The following is a 16427-nucleotide window of genomic DNA, read 5'->3' as shown; positions in this document are numbered from 1 at the left end:
CCCCTAGTCATTATTTCTGGGACCAGTTGCACCATGGCCTAGGACACATTGCGACGCCCTAATAAGCACCAGTTTTGGGGTGGTGTCACCAGGGACAACCGAGCTTTTGGAGCCTGGGGCCCCCGAGGGTCTCACCCAGGACACCAGGGCTTTCGGGGGCTCCGGTCTGTCCCAGCAGGCCGGGCCTGGAGGGAAGGGGCCACCACACGGAGAGGACTCCTGAGCACAACCTGGGGCGAGGCCAAGTCAAGCAGAGCACTCGATTTCTGCCGCGCCGGGCCTCCCCAGCCAGGCCACCAGACCGGACCGGACCCCTCCACCGCGCCTAGCCGGGCACTCCCGACGCGCCCCCGGAAGCGCTTGCCGGGCTATAGCGGAAGCGGGGCGGGACCCAGCTCAGCCTCTTTGGTGCTGGCGCCCGGAGAAGATGGTGAGCGCTGGGGTCCGGGCGTAGGGTATCCGTCACCATCCGCTGCCGCGCCGGGCCCTGTGGGGCCGCGGGGCGGCCCTGCGCCCTGCTGTGGCCGGGCTCGGTGGCGGGACGGCGCTGCGGGGAGGCCGCTGCGGGGCCAGGGCCTGAGGGCCTGGTGGTGGGCGCCGCCGCTCCTGGCCTGGGCGGGGGCGCGGGGCGTCTCGTCCTGGGCGGGGAGGCCGCGGTGGGGTATGGGGCCGTGTCGTGGTTTAGCCCCAGCCGGCAACTGAGCACCACGCAGCCGCTCATTCACCTCCCTCACAGTAGGATGGGGGAGAAAATCAGAAGGGTAAAAGTGAGAAAACTCGTGGGCGGAGATAAAGACAGTTTAATATGTAAAGCAAAAGCTGCGCGCACAAGCAAAGCAAAACAAGGAATTCATTCGCTACTTCCCATCGGCAGGCAGGCGTTCAGCCATCCCCAGGAAAGCAGGGCTCCATCACACGTAACAGTTACTTGGGAAGACAAAGCGCCATAACTCCGAATGTGTCCGTCCCCCCCCCCCCCCCTTCTTCCTCCAGCTTTATATGCTGAGCATGACGTCACATGGTCTGGAATATCCCTTTGGTCAGTTGGGGTCAGCTGTCCCAGCTGTGTCCCCTCCCAACTTCTTGTGCACCCCAGCCTACTCGCTGGTGGGGTGGGGGGCAGAAAAGGCCTTGACTCTGTGTAAGCGCTGCTCAGCAGTAACGAAAACATCTTGGCATTATCAACGCTGTTTTCAGCACAAATCCAAAACACAGCCCCATACTTGCTGCTATGAAGAAAATTAACTCTATCCCAGCCAAAACCAGCACAGGCCGTGTGCCGGGGTGCCTCTGGGGTCTCCTTTGGGGTCTCCTCCGTGCTCGCTGTGGGCCTGGCCAGGCCAGCGGTCTCCCTGGGGGATGAGGCAAACCTTTCAGATAACATATCAGGAAGGGGTTTGGTCGCCAAAGCTTCTTGTGAGCGTACCGTGTGGTGATCTGCGTGAAATAAATACCTTTCCTCAGGAAAAAGCAGTTTACTGTTTATCAGTGATGAATTTGGGGGAGATGAGAAGGGAGTTGGAGATAACCACTTGGTAGCTTTGTTTTATTTCAGCACTGGGTGGGGGGGTAGGAATGGCAAAGAGGTGTAAGGAACTGTTTTCTAAAAATGGAGGATACCTATAGGCGAAACTGAGTCGGTGTTTCAGTGTGCCTCTGACACGTTTATTGGACTTCGTGAATTTGCATGTGGTTTTTAGAGGAGTTTATCTTTTGAGTTACGTGACTTGTGAGTGCTAATGATCTTTACAATGTGCAATGTCTTGAAATGTTTTTCAGACAAAGGGTACATCCTCGTTTGGTAAGCGACGAAATAAGACACACACCTTGTGTCGTCGATGTGGATCCAAGGCATACCATCTGCAGAAATCTACCTGTGGGAAATGTGGTTACCCTGCTAAGCGTAAGAGAAAGTGTAAGTAACAGACTTGAGTTTAAAAACTTGTGTTTCTTTGTCACCTTCAGTAGTCTGGCTTTTTTTCCAACCAAGGAAGAATACTGTGTCATCTTGCAGTGTTTGGAGCTTTTTTTGAAATTAACACTGATTTAACTATATTTCAGCTAACGTGCAGTATTACTGCACAGAAATTGACTTTAATTTATAATTATTTTTTTTCTTTTGCTTCTGTCAGATTGAATAGTTGTGCTATTCAAATGTACTGTGCAACTAATTATTTGGTGCAGATGAGTAACAGTAACTTCTGTGTTCTAGATAACTGGAGCGCAAAGGCTAAAAGACGCAACACCACTGGTACTGGTCGCATGAGGCACTTGAAAAGGGTCTACCGTCGATTCAGGTATGACGTTTTATTACAAACTAGTGTAATGTGAAATCTTGCATGGATTTCACTGAATTATAAAATTCGTCATTCAAAGTTAACACTCTTATTTAGTACACTTAATGTGGTATGGTCTTTCTTTTTAAATATATTGTGGAAATAAATGATGCCTTATATCTTCAAAGGAATATGCTGCCAATAATAAAAAGCTCACTCATTGTTAATAGATAGAATGTATAGCAAGCTCTGATGTTTCTGTTAAGTGTAGACAGTACAGAACACAGAGGGTATTGTAATAAAACGTCCACATTTGAAACGGTATGCTTTGTGTAGCATTGCCTCTATTTGTGAGTCAGTGAAATTGCTGGTTGCGCTGAAGCGTGGGGTTTTGTAAGAGACAATTCTTGAAATGCATTCCAATCCCCTCTTGCCCACAAAAAAAGTTCGGGATTGAAATACTTCAGTAGTCGCTCTCTAATTTGGAGTTCAGTTAGCAGTAAGTAACTGTAACATCAGTGTGGTGGGTTGACCCTGGCTGGACGCCAGGTGCCCACCAAAGCCACTCTTATCACTCCCCCTCCTCAGCTGGAGAGGGGAGAGAAAAATATATCGAAAGGCTCATGGGTCGAGATAAGGAGAAGGAGAGATCACTCGCCAATTACCATCATGGGCAAAACAGCCTCGACTTGGGGAAATTAGTTTAAATTTTTTACCAATCAAACCAGAGTAGGGTAATGAGAAATAAAACCAAATCTTAAAACACCTTCCCCCCACCCCTCCCTTCTTCCCGGGCACAACTCCACTCCCGATTTTCTCTACCTCCTCCCCCCGAGCAGCGCAGGGGGACAGGGAATGGGGGCTGCAGTCAGTTTGCCACACATTGTCTCTGCCACACCTTCCTCCTCAGGGGGAGGACTCCTCACACTCTTCCCCTGCTCCAGCGTGGGGTCCCTCCCACGGGAGACAGTCCTTCACAAACTTCTCCGGCATGAGTCCTTCCCACGGGCTGCAGTTCTTCATGAACTGCTCCAGCGTGGGTCCCCCCCAGGGTCACAAGTCCTGCCAGAAAACCTGCTCCAGTGTGGGCTCCTCTCTTTCCACGGGTCCACAGGTCCTGCCAGGAGCCTGCTCCAGTGTGGGCTTCCCACAGGGTCACAGCCTCCTTTGGGCATCCACCTGCTCCGGCGTGGGGTCCTCCCTGGGCTGCAGGGGGGCAGCCTGCCTCACCATGGTCTTCACCACGGGCTGCAGGGGAATCTCTGCTCCGGCACTTGGAGCACCTCCTCCCCCTCCTCCTTCACTGACCTTGCTGTCTGCAGGGTTGTTTCTCTCACATGTTCTCACTCCTCTCTCCAGCTGCAGTTTCTGTTGCACAGCAACTTTTTTTCCCCCTTCTTAAATATGTTATCCCAGAGGCGCTACCACTGTTGCTGATTGGCTCGGCCTTGGCCAGCAGCGGGTCTGTCTTGGAGCCGGCTGGCATTGGCTCTATCTGACATGGGGTAAGCTTCTGGCAGCTTCTCACAGAGGCCACTCCTGTAGCCCCCCTGCTACCAAAACCTTGCCATGCAAACCCAATACACTCAGATTCCGAGTTACAGGTTTCTAAAATGTGTTATAAAGCTTTGAGTTGTACTTACGAGGTACTGTACTGTTAAACTCATTAAGAATTTCTTTTGTATGACCTCCGTGTTCTAAAATGGAGCTCTGTAACTTCTGGCCTGATATACCCGAAAGTTGGATGAAAAATACCAAGCAATTCAAGAGTCTTTTCCTAAAAAGGTAGATTGGATTTTATAGTGAAAAGTAGGAGTCTTTTATGTCCTGAACCTAGGTGTAGTTGAGGGATCCATTCATCTGTGGGTTTTTTGGTGAGCGCAGTCTTTCCCAGCAGCAGCCAGAAAAGACCTTACGATGTGCAACTGCAGCCTGATTTCCACCGAGTGTTGCTGAAGTAGAAATGTCATATCCAAAAGCAAGCGTGGGGCTGACTCTTCTTTTGTCATGCCTGTCTTAATCTCTGGTTGGAGACAGAGGATTTCTGCAAGAAATTGACTTGCACTTCAGTACTAACAAATGTGAAATCTTTTGCCGAGTTGCTTAGTAGGAACATAAAGTAAGGAGTGCCTTCAGTGGGTGTGCTGTATCTGATTCAGTCTTGTAGTGTTTACTCAGTTACTGAAATCTTCCTCTTTGAAGAAGTCAAATTTACTTCAGCAGAAGAGAGAGAAAACCATACTGCTTATTCCAAACAGCTTGTCAATGATGTTTCTTATTAAAAATGTCTGAACATATGAACTCCATAGTGATTTCAGTGCATTACTGAGAGAAGCTGAAAAAAGCTGGTGAACTTGATCTAAAACATTACTTGTTAGAAAAATAACCTGGAGCAGAAATCACCCTTTCAAAAAGTGGTAACCATATTTCTACTTGTAGGAATGGATTCCGTGAGGGAACCATGCCGAAGCCCAAGAGAGCAGCTGTTGCAGCCTCCGGTTCATCGTAAAGACTCATCTATTTGTTAAAATAAATGGTCTTATCCAGAAAATGTCACCTTTTATACATGTTCTACTTCAGAGAGATATGGGATTCCTGAAAATACATATATTTACACACACAAATTCTTGATGGTATGCACTGAAGTAATTCATTAAAAATAATCCTTTAATTTACTTTTAATTTGATAGCACCTCCACCTTGAAAAGGACCATTATCTCTGTGCTGAGCTTAAAAAAAGGCTTGTATGTGTTACTCAAAAGAACTCGCCTGCAAGAGAAATGGAACATCAGCACTATGGACTGAGTTTCATTGTGCCCTAGCATGGAGAGTCAGAATTTATCTCAAAGATAGTAACTTGAATAATGGCTCTTAAGTGCTGTTCTGGGAAGGAATAATTTAAAAGGGATTCCCAGTCTTAGCCATTGTTCACTGTTCTGTGGCTCTGAAAGGCCTGCAAAAGTATTGTTTATTCAGTGGGCCGTTGCTTCTTGGGTAAAAAGAAACTCCCAAGTCTGGAGCGCACATACTGCCAGACATGAAGGGACTGGAGATCTGCTGTAGTTGAGACAGAAGTTACCCAAATGGTCTGGGAAGGCAAGTGTGGAAAGTTGACACGCAAATAGATCAGAATGAATTATGCTAGGTGTAAACAATAAATGGTAGGTAGTGTGATACAGAAGTCAGTGGCTTGGGGGTATGTTTGAATTGTGGATTGATACCTGATAAAACTTGCACCCTACATGGTGTGTTACTGGGTCACTCAGCTGGCTCTCAAACTCAGCTTTAAAAAGAAGCGATCATAAGATGCTGTTATGAAAGTTTTGGGAATTTAGAAGATAGTAATCACTGCAAGGATTTAGAGGATTTTCAGATGCCTTGAAAAGAAAATAATAATAAAAAAACAACCCACCACCACCAAAGACTTCTGATACTTTAAGCTTCTGAGGCTGTTCTATGATTCCTTTGGTTTCGTCATGAATTTCCAGGAGTAGCATACTGCTTTGTCAGTACTGAAGGATCAGCAGTCAACAAATGTATCAGCTTGTGCAAGTCACTGAAGAATTTTTCAGCCAGGCTTGAAATTGGAGTGCGCCTGACTGCACTTTCTTATATTTTAAATGAAGTATAGTTAATGCTTTTGGATAATTGAGTGTATCTAATTAGGCTGTTTCTAAACAAAAAGAGAAATCTTGCCCTGCTACTCTCTTAGCATGTAACAAATATACTGTACTCACTCTGCTTTCAATTGGTCCTCCTGAGAGTCTGAAAGTAAGTGGTGTTGAAGCTGTTAAATTAAAAATACATTTTGCACATATTACACGTTATGTATTCACAGGGCTCAGGAGTGCATCTAAAATATGTTTTTTGATGATATCCTAGGAAGCAAATGTAGGAGGAAGTAATCATAAATGTCTTTTTTGTTACTCTCAGAGTGAGAATAACCCCTCAGGGCATCTGTCGTGGTTTAAGCCCAGCCAGCAACAAAGCACCAGGAAGCCTCACTCGCTCACTCCTCCCCCACGGCCCTGGTGGGAGGAGGAGGAGAAAATGTAAAGAAACGCTCGTGGGTCAAGACAAGGACAGGGAGGGATCACTCACCACTTATGGTCACGGGCAAAACAACAGACTCAACTTGGGGAAAAAACAAAATCAATTTAATTCACTACCAATCAAATCAAAACAAGGATAATGGGAAGTAAAACCAAATCTTAAAACACCTTCCCCCCACCCCTCCCTCCTTCCAGGGCTCAACTCCACTCCTGATTTTCTCTACCTCCTCCCCCCCAGCGGCACAGGGGGATGGGGAATGGGGAATGGGGGTTGGGGTCAGTTCATGCATTGTCTCTGCCGCTCCTTCCTCCTCAGGGGGAGGAGGACTCACGCTCCCCCTGCTCCAGCGTGGGGTCCCTCTGACGGGAGACAGTCCTCCACGAACTTCTCTGGCATGGGTCCTTTCCATGGGCTCCAGTCTTTCAGGCACAGACTGCTCCAGCGTGGGCTTTCCCACGGAGTCACGGTCATCTTCGGGGGCATCCCCCTGCTCCGGCGTGGTCTCCTCCTCCCCAGGCTGCAGGTGGGCATCTGCTCCCCCGCTCCCCTCCATGGGCTGCAGGGGGACAGCCTGCCGTCTCACCGCGGGCTGCAGGGGCATCACCTCCTTCGGTGCACCTCCTCCCCCTCCTTCTTAACTGCCCTTGGTATCTGCATAGGTGTTTCTCTCACACTCCAATCTCCTCCCCCGCTGCAGGTTCCCCTTCTTAAATCTGTTCTCCCAGAGGAGCTACCGCCGTCGCCGATTGGGTTGGCCTTGGCCAGAGGTGGGTCCGACTCGGAGTGAGACGGGGAACCAAAGGAACCTTAGTAGATATAGTAGATTTATGAATGTAGATAGGAATTGTTTAATAATTATCTAGCTTATAATGAAGTTAAAAGAAGTTTCAATAGAGGTAGACATGGCCCAAGGGGATGAGAAGTGATGTTTAACCTTTGCATTGTTGAGGCTGGCTGGGACAGGAGATAGTCCTTGATAAGAAGCAGCAGTCGACTCCCAAGAACCAGCCAAGACCCGGCCTTAGGATTTGGACAAATGCCAAGGGACAACTGAGTCTGCGCGGGGACAGAAGGTTAAGAGTTCACCGTGAAGAAGACATACAGCCTTCATCTTCACGACCGCCAGACGACCACCATAAGGAGGCACTGCGCAAGCGCAGTTGAGAGGAGACTATGGAAATGACTTCCTAGAGCTAATTTTAATATGAAGCGGGGATAGGTAATGCCTATGTATAAGCGTATTGCGAAACTCTATGTATATGTAACACTTGACTGTATAAATTTAAAGTGAACTGCCAAATCAGGCGCGCACGACTTTGGTGGGACTACCCCCCGTGCTGCCCAGCGCTGAATGAACATACCTACTTTACAATCTCACTGATTGTGGAGCCTGTTTTCCGCACGTCAGGAGCAGGGGAAGCTTCTAGCAGCTTCTCACAGGAGCCACCCCTGTAGCCCCCTCCCCCGCTACCAAAACCCCGACACACAAACCCAAAATATTCCACCCTTTGCGAATCACGTATTTAAGAATTATCACTAAAATCACAAACTTTGCTCACATCAACAAAAAACTTCCCCACAACAAAATCAACATAATCACGATACCAAACAGAAGTGGACAATTTACACACAATCCACCCCTCGTCCCTCCACCACAATTACAACAACCGAAATTCCCATGAGTATTCCACTAACATTGTTCGATCCACGTTTTGCCCATTACCTCTTCCAATTACTATCCTTATCTCAAATTACTACTCTTGCCCCACATTGGGCAACAAAAAGGACTGTCCTGGTTTAAGCCCAGCCAGCAACAAAGCACCACGAGGCCCGCTCGCTCACTCCTTCCCCCCTCCTCGCCCCCTCTGGTGGGATGGGGAGGAGAATCAGAAAGGAGAAAAAAAAGAAGGTAGAACCTCATGGGTTGAGATAAGGACAGTTTACTGGGACAACACAAGGAGAGAAGTTACAGTAATAACAGTAGTACTAATAAAAAGAAAATACAAAACGAGTGATGCACAATGCAATTGCTCACTACTCAGAACCTGATGCTCCACCACTTCCCCTGCTGGGATACCACCCCAATCCCCCAGCCCGCTCCCCAGTTATATACTGAGCATGATGTCACATGCCATGGACTATCCCCTTGGCTAGTTCGGGTCAGCTGTCCTGGCTTTGTCCCCTCCCAGCTTCCTGTGAAAATTAACTCCATCCCAGCCAAATCCAGGACAGCATCTTAAAACGGATCAGCAAGGCACTAAGAGCTTGTTGAACAATGGTACAGTTGGACAGTGGTATGGCAGGTATTCTGACTGTGGGTGGGAATGAAAGCCTTTGCTTTGCAAAGTCTTATATGATGTTCTTTGTGTAATGTGGGATTTTTGTTTTGAGCAGCCTGTTACGCTGACCTGCAAACATGATATAATACTGCAAAGGCAAGTGCTTAGCTATTTGCTGCTGCCACCTGTTAGCTCCTCAGCATGAGTTATGTTATGCTGTACCATGCTCCTGAAAAATGAGCATTTATATAATATACAACATATCAAGGTAATAGCGACTGAAACTTGCAATGGCTTGCAGTAACTTTGAAAACTTACAAACTTCATTTCAGGGGGAATTTTTACCTACAGCAAGAATGAATTTTATGTACAAGCAGTTTGACAGCCACTTCATTTCCAACTGTTTTAAAATTCTTGGTGAGGGGCAGGAAATCAGTTAATTTGGGCTATGTTCAACCTATTCAGAAGAGCTCAGGTAAGTCAGAGATGGCCAAAAGCTTTACTGGATACAGATTCTGAAGCACTTTAGTTCTTTGTAGTGTTTTCTTAAATGATGAAAGCTGGACTGCCTCGATGGTTTTTCAGTACATAAATAATCTTTTGTTGAGATCTTGTTATAATAATCTTAACTCAAGGGTTATCAGTTAGAATTGAACCTCTGCATAGTGTTCACTGGTAGTTTAGATCAGCCTCTTTATGTATAGAATGTGAGAGACTGAAAGAGTTAATGTCTCAAACATTGTGGTGGGGCAAGTTACACAAACTAAAGCCCCACGTGCGCGCGACCACCGGAACTGGACCTCTAGGCTGACGGGTGCAACGCTGGACCCAGGACCGGTGAAATCTTTCTCTTTTCTTTTCCTCTTTCTCTCCCCCCCCCCCCCCCCCCCCTTTTCATAATCCCTACACCTCATCCCTTTAGACATAAAACCGTTGACCAAGTCTGGGACTAGGAGTGGATCCAGCTGCCCCTAGGCTCTTCTCTGAGGAGGAGTCTAGAAAGCAAGGGGGTCTGCTCGGAACCTCGTGACTCAACAGGAGGGAACTCCTTATTCCCTGAAGTGATGTATATGGTTACCACAGGTTACACGGTTTACTGAGGTAGTTTCATGCCAATTCCTGTTGTGAGAGACCACGCTGCCTACTGTTATGCCTCCCAAGTTCAGGTTGCTTCTGCCATGAATAAAACGTTCAACTGATCATTTGGTGTCGCTTTGCCTTAATTTAGCCCGGGGGAATTCCGAATTCACCACGACCCCTCCCTGGTCTGTCCAGCCCGGGTCGTGACGTAGAACTATTACCATACACAGTCTGTAATATGTTTGATTTTTGCATCCTTCAGACTGATACATATGGCGCAGTTAATCCAAGAGACCATTAGATGATACAGTCTAAATTACATCAGAAATTATTACATTTCATATTCAGTGTAGCAAGTCTCACTTTTTAGACAAAAGTGTATCAGATTAAGGTTTCTTAAAGGCAGAGAGGTGTTGTTCAAGTGATTGTGGTGGTGGAAGATTGATCAGATTTGGTATGTCTAGCTCCAAAAGTGTAACTGCATGACAGAGTTTAAAAAGAGAAAAAGGATCCTTGTCAGCTTGACTTGAGGGTCAGAGCTTTTTTTCAGTCTCAGACTTGTAAGTGGGAATGCTGCTTATTGCCATGAAGCAGTATTTCATCTGTGTTGGTTCATATTGAACGGATGACAAGACCTAACACAGCTGTTCAATGCATAGCGAGCCATAGGTATCTAACCATAGGCAACTAACCAGAGAGTTACTTTAAATCCAGAGTTCTGGGTTTATAGTAGAGTGGGGGGTGGGGGTGGGGGGGGTGGGGTTTTTTCTTCCTCTTTTTCTTATGTATGGGCTATTGAGGGTGTCGTGGTTTAACCCCAGTCAGCAACTAGGCACCACGCAGCCGCTTGCTCACCTCCCCCCCCACCCAGTGGGATGGGGGAGAGAATCGGGGGAAAAAGTAAAACTCATGGGTTGCGATAAAGACAGTTTAATAGGACAGAAAGGAAGAAAATAATAACGATAATAATAATAGAATTGGAATATACAAAACAAGTGATGCACAATGCAATTGCTCACCACTTGCCAACCAACGCCCAGTTAGTCCCCGAGCAGTGATCCACCCCCCAGGCAAACTCCCCCCAGTTTCTATACTAGATGTGGCGTCCCATGGTATGGAATACCCCTTTGGCCATTTGGGGTCAGCTGCCCTGGCTGTGTCCCCTCCCAACTTCTTGTGCCCCTCCAGCCTTCTTGCTGGCTGGGCATGAGAAGCTGAAAAATCCTTGACTTTAGACTAAACATTACTCAGCAACAACTGAAAACATCAGTGTGTTATCAACATTCTTCTCATACCTAACTCAGAAACATAACACTATACCAGCTACTAGAAAGAAAATTAACTCTATCCCAGCTGAAACCAGGACAGCGGGTAAGAAAGAATAAATGCCTATACCAGTACTAATGGTTGTATGTTGCAGTTAATAAAACTAATGCAGTCTCTCAAAGGTAATTTAGACTTCTAGTACCATTGTGCTTCCTGCAAAGACATGTAAATAACAGTACCTGCTTTAGGTAGGTTGTGTGTGTGAACGAGCTACACCTCTATCAGTGTGAGACTGTTGACGCCACAGCAAGAACAGCTGAACAAGGTGTTTCACACTTTCTGACTCCCAGCTGTTTCTACCATCCAATGTGCTAGCATAAAGTGGTGCTAATTTCACTTTACCTATGAGTTGAGATTAACTAACTCCTCTGTCGCTGTATTGTGAGGGTAGTATGGAGATCAGTCTAGCTACTTTTTCCACAATGACACAAGCAAACAAAACCCACTAGATTTTTGTGACCCCTGGAAAGGCAACAGGTGGGATATGTCATGGGATGCTCTAAGAAGAAAATCTTGGGGGGAGAAGAGTGTTAGTCACTTTTCCTCACAAAAAAGGTTCATGATTTGATTCATGACAATGATTTGAAGACCTCTCCTAAGAGTAAGTTACTTTCCTATACACAGCCGTAACTACTACGCTAGATTCTTAAGCTTCTCTGCTCTATTAAAATTTGATTCAGAGCCCTAAATGAGAACCTTTGAGGTCTTGACCTTATGCTATAAATGTGGAGGCTTTTTTACTCAAAATATCAAATAACTTGATTAAGTGACGCTGTTTGTTTTACTCAGAATGTGTACAAACTCACCCACCTCATGGGGCAGTTGGCATAGGCTGCATCCATAAGAACACGTAGATAAAGCAAGGTAAAGTCCAATGTAAATATTTTTTAGGTGTTTCATGAGGTAAACAGGTTAATGAACATGTTAAGGCAGAAGTCCTCAATACAGGTTGTGGGCAAGCTGGCAGAAATGCAATTTGTTCATGGAAACAAAGTTATATTTCTTGACTAATGGGGAGATGAAAGTTCTAGGGCTTTCCAGAGAGCGCTGCTTTCTTAGTGGTGTTATCTCTTGGGTGCCAGCAAACTGGGGACTATGCTTCCTGATAAGGTATTTTATATGTAGGTGATAGAGATCTTGTATTTATGTATAGGGAAAGATGCTAGAGGACAAAGGACAGAATTTTCTAATTGTAGTAAAGCTGGGATAAATAAATGCATTTAATCCTGTTTGTTTTCTTATGGTAAACTTACCTAATGATCCTCTAATGGTGTATATGCAAAATAATAATTAGCTGAACTTAGTACAGATCTTTGCCTATTTGATTGCTACTGTTAAAGTGTGGTATGTAAAGGAACTGGTGTACTGTAGTCATGGCACAAGGTACAGTATGTTGCCTACTGTATCAGTAAATACCACTGCGACTGTTTCAAGTGATAGTTGTTGCAATACTGCACTGAAGCAGCAAAATATTACCAGATAGGAGTTACAAAAGAGAAATCAAGACTAAGATTTTTGGGATGTCATGTCTTCAAGAACAGGACAGGTATTTGAAAGCACATCTTCTGAAATCACTGGTTACTACCCTGACTATAACAGCCTCCCTCTTCCATGTATAATGAGGAAAGACCATAAAAGGAACACAATAAGAACACATTAACACATGAAAGCTCATACACTTTGCAATAGAACAATGAATCAAAACTTGTGAAAATCCATAAGCACCTTCTAGAAAGCATAAAGAGGAGAATCTTGATGAAACAAAAGGGGCCACAAAAGGGAACGGACCTGTTAAAAAAGAAAGCATGTTGCCTACTGGGCGATGCTCCAAGGAGAAAATGGTGAATAAATAGCTAGCTAACATGCATGGACCAATATATAATTTATTTTTCAATTTGCCAAAGCAGCTAACAAAACAAGTGATGCACAATGCAATTGCTCACCACTCGACCACTCGCCAACTGATGCCCAGTTAGTTCCCGAGCAGCGATCCCCCCGCCCCCCCCCCCCCCCCCCGGCCAACTCCCCCCAGTTTATATACTAGGCATGACGTCACACTGGACCGGACCCCTCCGCCGTGCCCAACTGGACACTCCCGATGCACCCCCGGAAGCACTTGCTGGGCTATAGCAGAAGCGGGGTGGGGACATATTTATATATCTGCTATTCCTATACAGGAAAAGCATATTCCTAGTCTCTGTTAAGCAGGTTACCCTGTTTGATGGTCTTCTGGAAGTTTTGGGTGAAACCCTTGCCCTACTCTTTTTTCACTGTATCCACCTGTTTTCAATTCCTTAACACAGTAATTGTGGGAGTCCTTACTGTCCACAGGAATAGCTAATCCTTTCCTGAAACTTGCCAAGCAGTCTCCCCAGTGGTATCTTGTGGCAAGGAATTGAACATCTTATTCTATACTATCCAGGAAAGCCACTTACTTTTGTTCGTACTTCACTTCTGATCCTCAGTTTTTCCTATTATGATCAAACGTGAATGACTTCTCCCTCAGAGGAAATAGTCCCAGTCTTTTGCAATGTCTTCAGTGGAATTTTTCAGATTCCCTGATCTAATTTCCCTCAGTGTCCTACACTACATTGGATTTAATAGAGGGTTGCCAGAAATGGGAAGATAAAGGAGTAAATTAGGTTTTTAGAAGTGCCCCAGATAGAAGGCACAGTTATTGTCATATTTTGAAAATAAAAAAGATTACTTGATAGGAGTTCATCTGTTTTGTCTAACAGGGTTGAACAGACAAAAATAATAACAAAAAAAAGATAATAAAAACTGGCCAGAGCTCCAACAAACACAGGCAAAAAAATAAACATACAACACCAAAACAAAGACACAGTTATGAACAATAAATCTCAGATGGGACATTCTTTTTATTTGATTATTTAACTGTTGTCACTGATAAAACTATGCACATTTATTTGTAAGAGTAGATCCTTTGATCTTAGTGAAACTGCCTATATGTAATAAAAATACAAGTTGTAAGTGTTTGCATGATCAGTTTGTTACTGTCCAAGGACAGATCTCTCATATGTTATCTGGACTCTGGAACAGTAGATACATGAACCGGTGCTAGCAGATTTCAAGCAGTAACATCAGAGGTGTCTTTGAGAGCAATAGCTGAGGCACCTTGAGCAAGCTTTTCCGATAAGCACAACCAGCCTCTCCAAGTGTAGGAAGCCCCAGTAGTGCACCACTTGTTTGCACTTCTAATTTTTAGCACTGAACCTGAATATCAGCTAATATTACTTCTGTTTAGGAGAAGCACCCTCCATAAAGTGCTGTCACTCCTACGGTTTTGCTGGAAACATTTTAGTCTGGTTTTCATTGAGTCGGATGCTATCCTGAGTGTTTTTTTCCTCTGTGCTTTTGCTTAGCACAATCCAACAGCTGTGTTTGTGATGAAGACGGGCCGTGCAAGGAGGGAGGCATCCAGATCTGTGCTGAAGTGAGCAGCTCTGCTGCCTGTCAGACTGTGACCGAGTGTGAGGCTGGGCGGCTCAAATGCCAGGGGGAGACTGTCACCCTTGTCAGCATAAGGCCCTGTGACATACAGAGCAAATAAGAGATGTTATGGTTTATTTTGCTTATCACCATGGGATATGTCAAAATGTGTCAACTCTTGGGCGGGATGTACTTTGAAGTTTGCTCTACCAAATGTAAGCTCTACTGTGAAGTCCACTGCAGCTGATGAGACTGTGCATTGGCTCTGGTCAGCTCTGAATCAGGGCTCGAGGCTCTTCGTTAGGCAGAGCTGCACTTGCCGCTACTGCTCATGACAGGGCTCTTGCTTAGGCCCCGGACATAGCACTGGCAAGTTTACTTCACATTTCCATCAGAATTTAAAAATGTTCCTGAAGTGCAATCACCAAAGTAGCATTTATAGTGATGGATTACAGTGTCTAACACTGTAAATACATTTTTTCTTAAAGCTGCACAAACATGCATGCACTGATTAGATTTAGATTGCAAAAAAAGTAAGGCTTTACAAAGTAAGATGCATGATTCTTCTCTTAATAAAGTAACTTCTTCCTACTGTGCCTTATTCAGTTGAGCAAATAGTATGCACAGCACTGAGCCTGTCGTTGAGCCTGAAGCTCTTAAAGGTCAAAGCAATGTGCATTAATAGTAAAGCCAGCTTAAAGTAATGAGAAGACTTCCTATGCTCACAGCTTCTCGTACACAGAACCACTTAATGAAAAATTGCCATTTTACATTGTCATAACTATCACCATGAGCTACATTTGTAAGTGCAGGTGCAATACTTCCTCACATAAACCCTACCCTCAGCTGGAAAAGCTTTGCTTTCCGTGGTGTTGGCAATGAGGATTAAGCCAGAACAAGAGAGGTATGCTTTCTCTTGGAGACTCCCTCTCCTGGGGGAAGCTATGTTGGAGGGCAAGGTTGCCACTGCACTGACTGAAAGGATCTCCTGACCTTTACGCTCTCTAGAACTTAATGGCACTTTTTGTTTTTTTGAAAAAATTGTAAATTTTTGCAGACAGCTTATAGATGAAAACAAGTAAAATATAAGCCAAATTAATTTATTCAGTTATTTGCTCTGTATTGTTTGCTCAGGAGTAGCATGTTTGGAGAGCAGCTGGATGTTTGCCCCTTGGTTACTCCCAACTTTCTTGTCCACAATTTCTAGCCTTTTTCTTGGGGCAACTGGCACAACATGTGATTTGACCATGAGCCCACTGGGTAGCAATAGCTTCCATAGCTGCTGGGGGCAAGAGAAAATCATCTGGAAATTTCCTGATAGATAGCACAGAAATAATAGTGACTTGGTGATTCATGTCTTCAAACATAGGAAAATGTAGAAAACCGGCACAGGGCCTCAAGAAATCTTGAGAATTCCGGCTTAAGAAACAGTTCAAAAAACCAATACGGTTGCTTGATAATGATCTTGATACATCAGCAGGAACAGATCTCCATGTCCATAAAATAAATTAGTCTGAGATAGGAGAGACAAAAGATTAATGAAGGCTGCATTTCAAATGCTTCATCCGGTCCCTTACATCTCACTGTTTATGTGACCCATCTAAATCTTCGCAAGGCTCCTTCTTCTCTCCTTTTTCTTTCTAATTGCTCACTCCATCTTTTCTCCTCCTACTCCTCAGCCCAGCCATCTCCTCCCCTGTAAACACATCATAGACCCTTTCCCTCCTAGCTACCTGCCCGCAGGTGTCCGGTGAGGATCTGCTCCCCTTCGTGCTGTGACATCACAGTCATTTCCCTGCCTGACTTCTGCCACATACTGTTGTCAGTCTCATATTTGCCCATGTCAGAAAGTACTTCACTTCCATCATCTCTCCTGAAACTCTGAGAACATCTTACAGCGTTTTAGAAGAGACATTATGCCTTTTTAAAAAAAACCAACAAAAAACAACAAACAACCAGCTGA

General features: G+C 45.2%; 2 protein-coding genes and 1 non-coding gene across 3 annotated transcripts in view; all 3 read left to right on the top strand.

Moving 5' to 3' along the window:
* Nucleotides 1-16427, top strand: part of LOC126035372 (insertion element IS476 uncharacterized 39.2 kDa protein-like) — a 279856-nt gene that overhangs the window by 213200 nt on the left and 50229 nt on the right. The window lies entirely within an intron of this gene.
* On the top strand, nucleotides 397-6476 carry LOC126035400 (60S ribosomal protein L37-like). The gene is made up of 4 exons (XM_049793962.1): nucleotides 397-430; nucleotides 1780-1915; nucleotides 2213-2297; nucleotides 4716-6476. Exons 1-4 carry the CDS (start codon nucleotides 428-430, stop codon nucleotides 4783-4785), a joined length of 294 nt encoding a protein of 97 aa, XP_049649919.1. The 5' UTR covers nucleotides 397-427; the 3' UTR covers nucleotides 4786-6476.
* Nucleotides 4533-4613, top strand: LOC126035595 (small nucleolar RNA SNORD72). The gene has a single exon (XR_007504986.1). It is a non-coding gene; the product is annotated as a small nucleolar RNA SNORD72 (small nucleolar RNA).

Source organism: Accipiter gentilis, chromosome W (genome assembly GCF_929443795.1).
Source record: "Accipiter gentilis chromosome W, bAccGen1.1, whole genome shotgun sequence".
Taxonomy (NCBI): Eukaryota; Metazoa; Chordata; class Aves; order Accipitriformes; family Accipitridae; genus Astur; species Astur gentilis.
Note: the sequence above shows the minus strand (reverse complement) of the source record. Positions and strands in the feature narration are given on the sequence as shown.

Coding starts and splice junctions, on each gene's coding strand:
- LOC126035400 (XM_049793962.1), top strand. Junction 1,916..2,212: donor TGCTAAGCGTAAGAGAAAGT/GTAAGTAACAGA, acceptor TCTGTGTTCTAG/ATAACTGGAGCGCAAAGGCT. Junction 2,298..4,715: donor AGGGTCTACCGTCGATTCAG/GTATGACGTTTT, acceptor TTCTACTTGTAG/GAATGGATTCCGTGAGGGAA.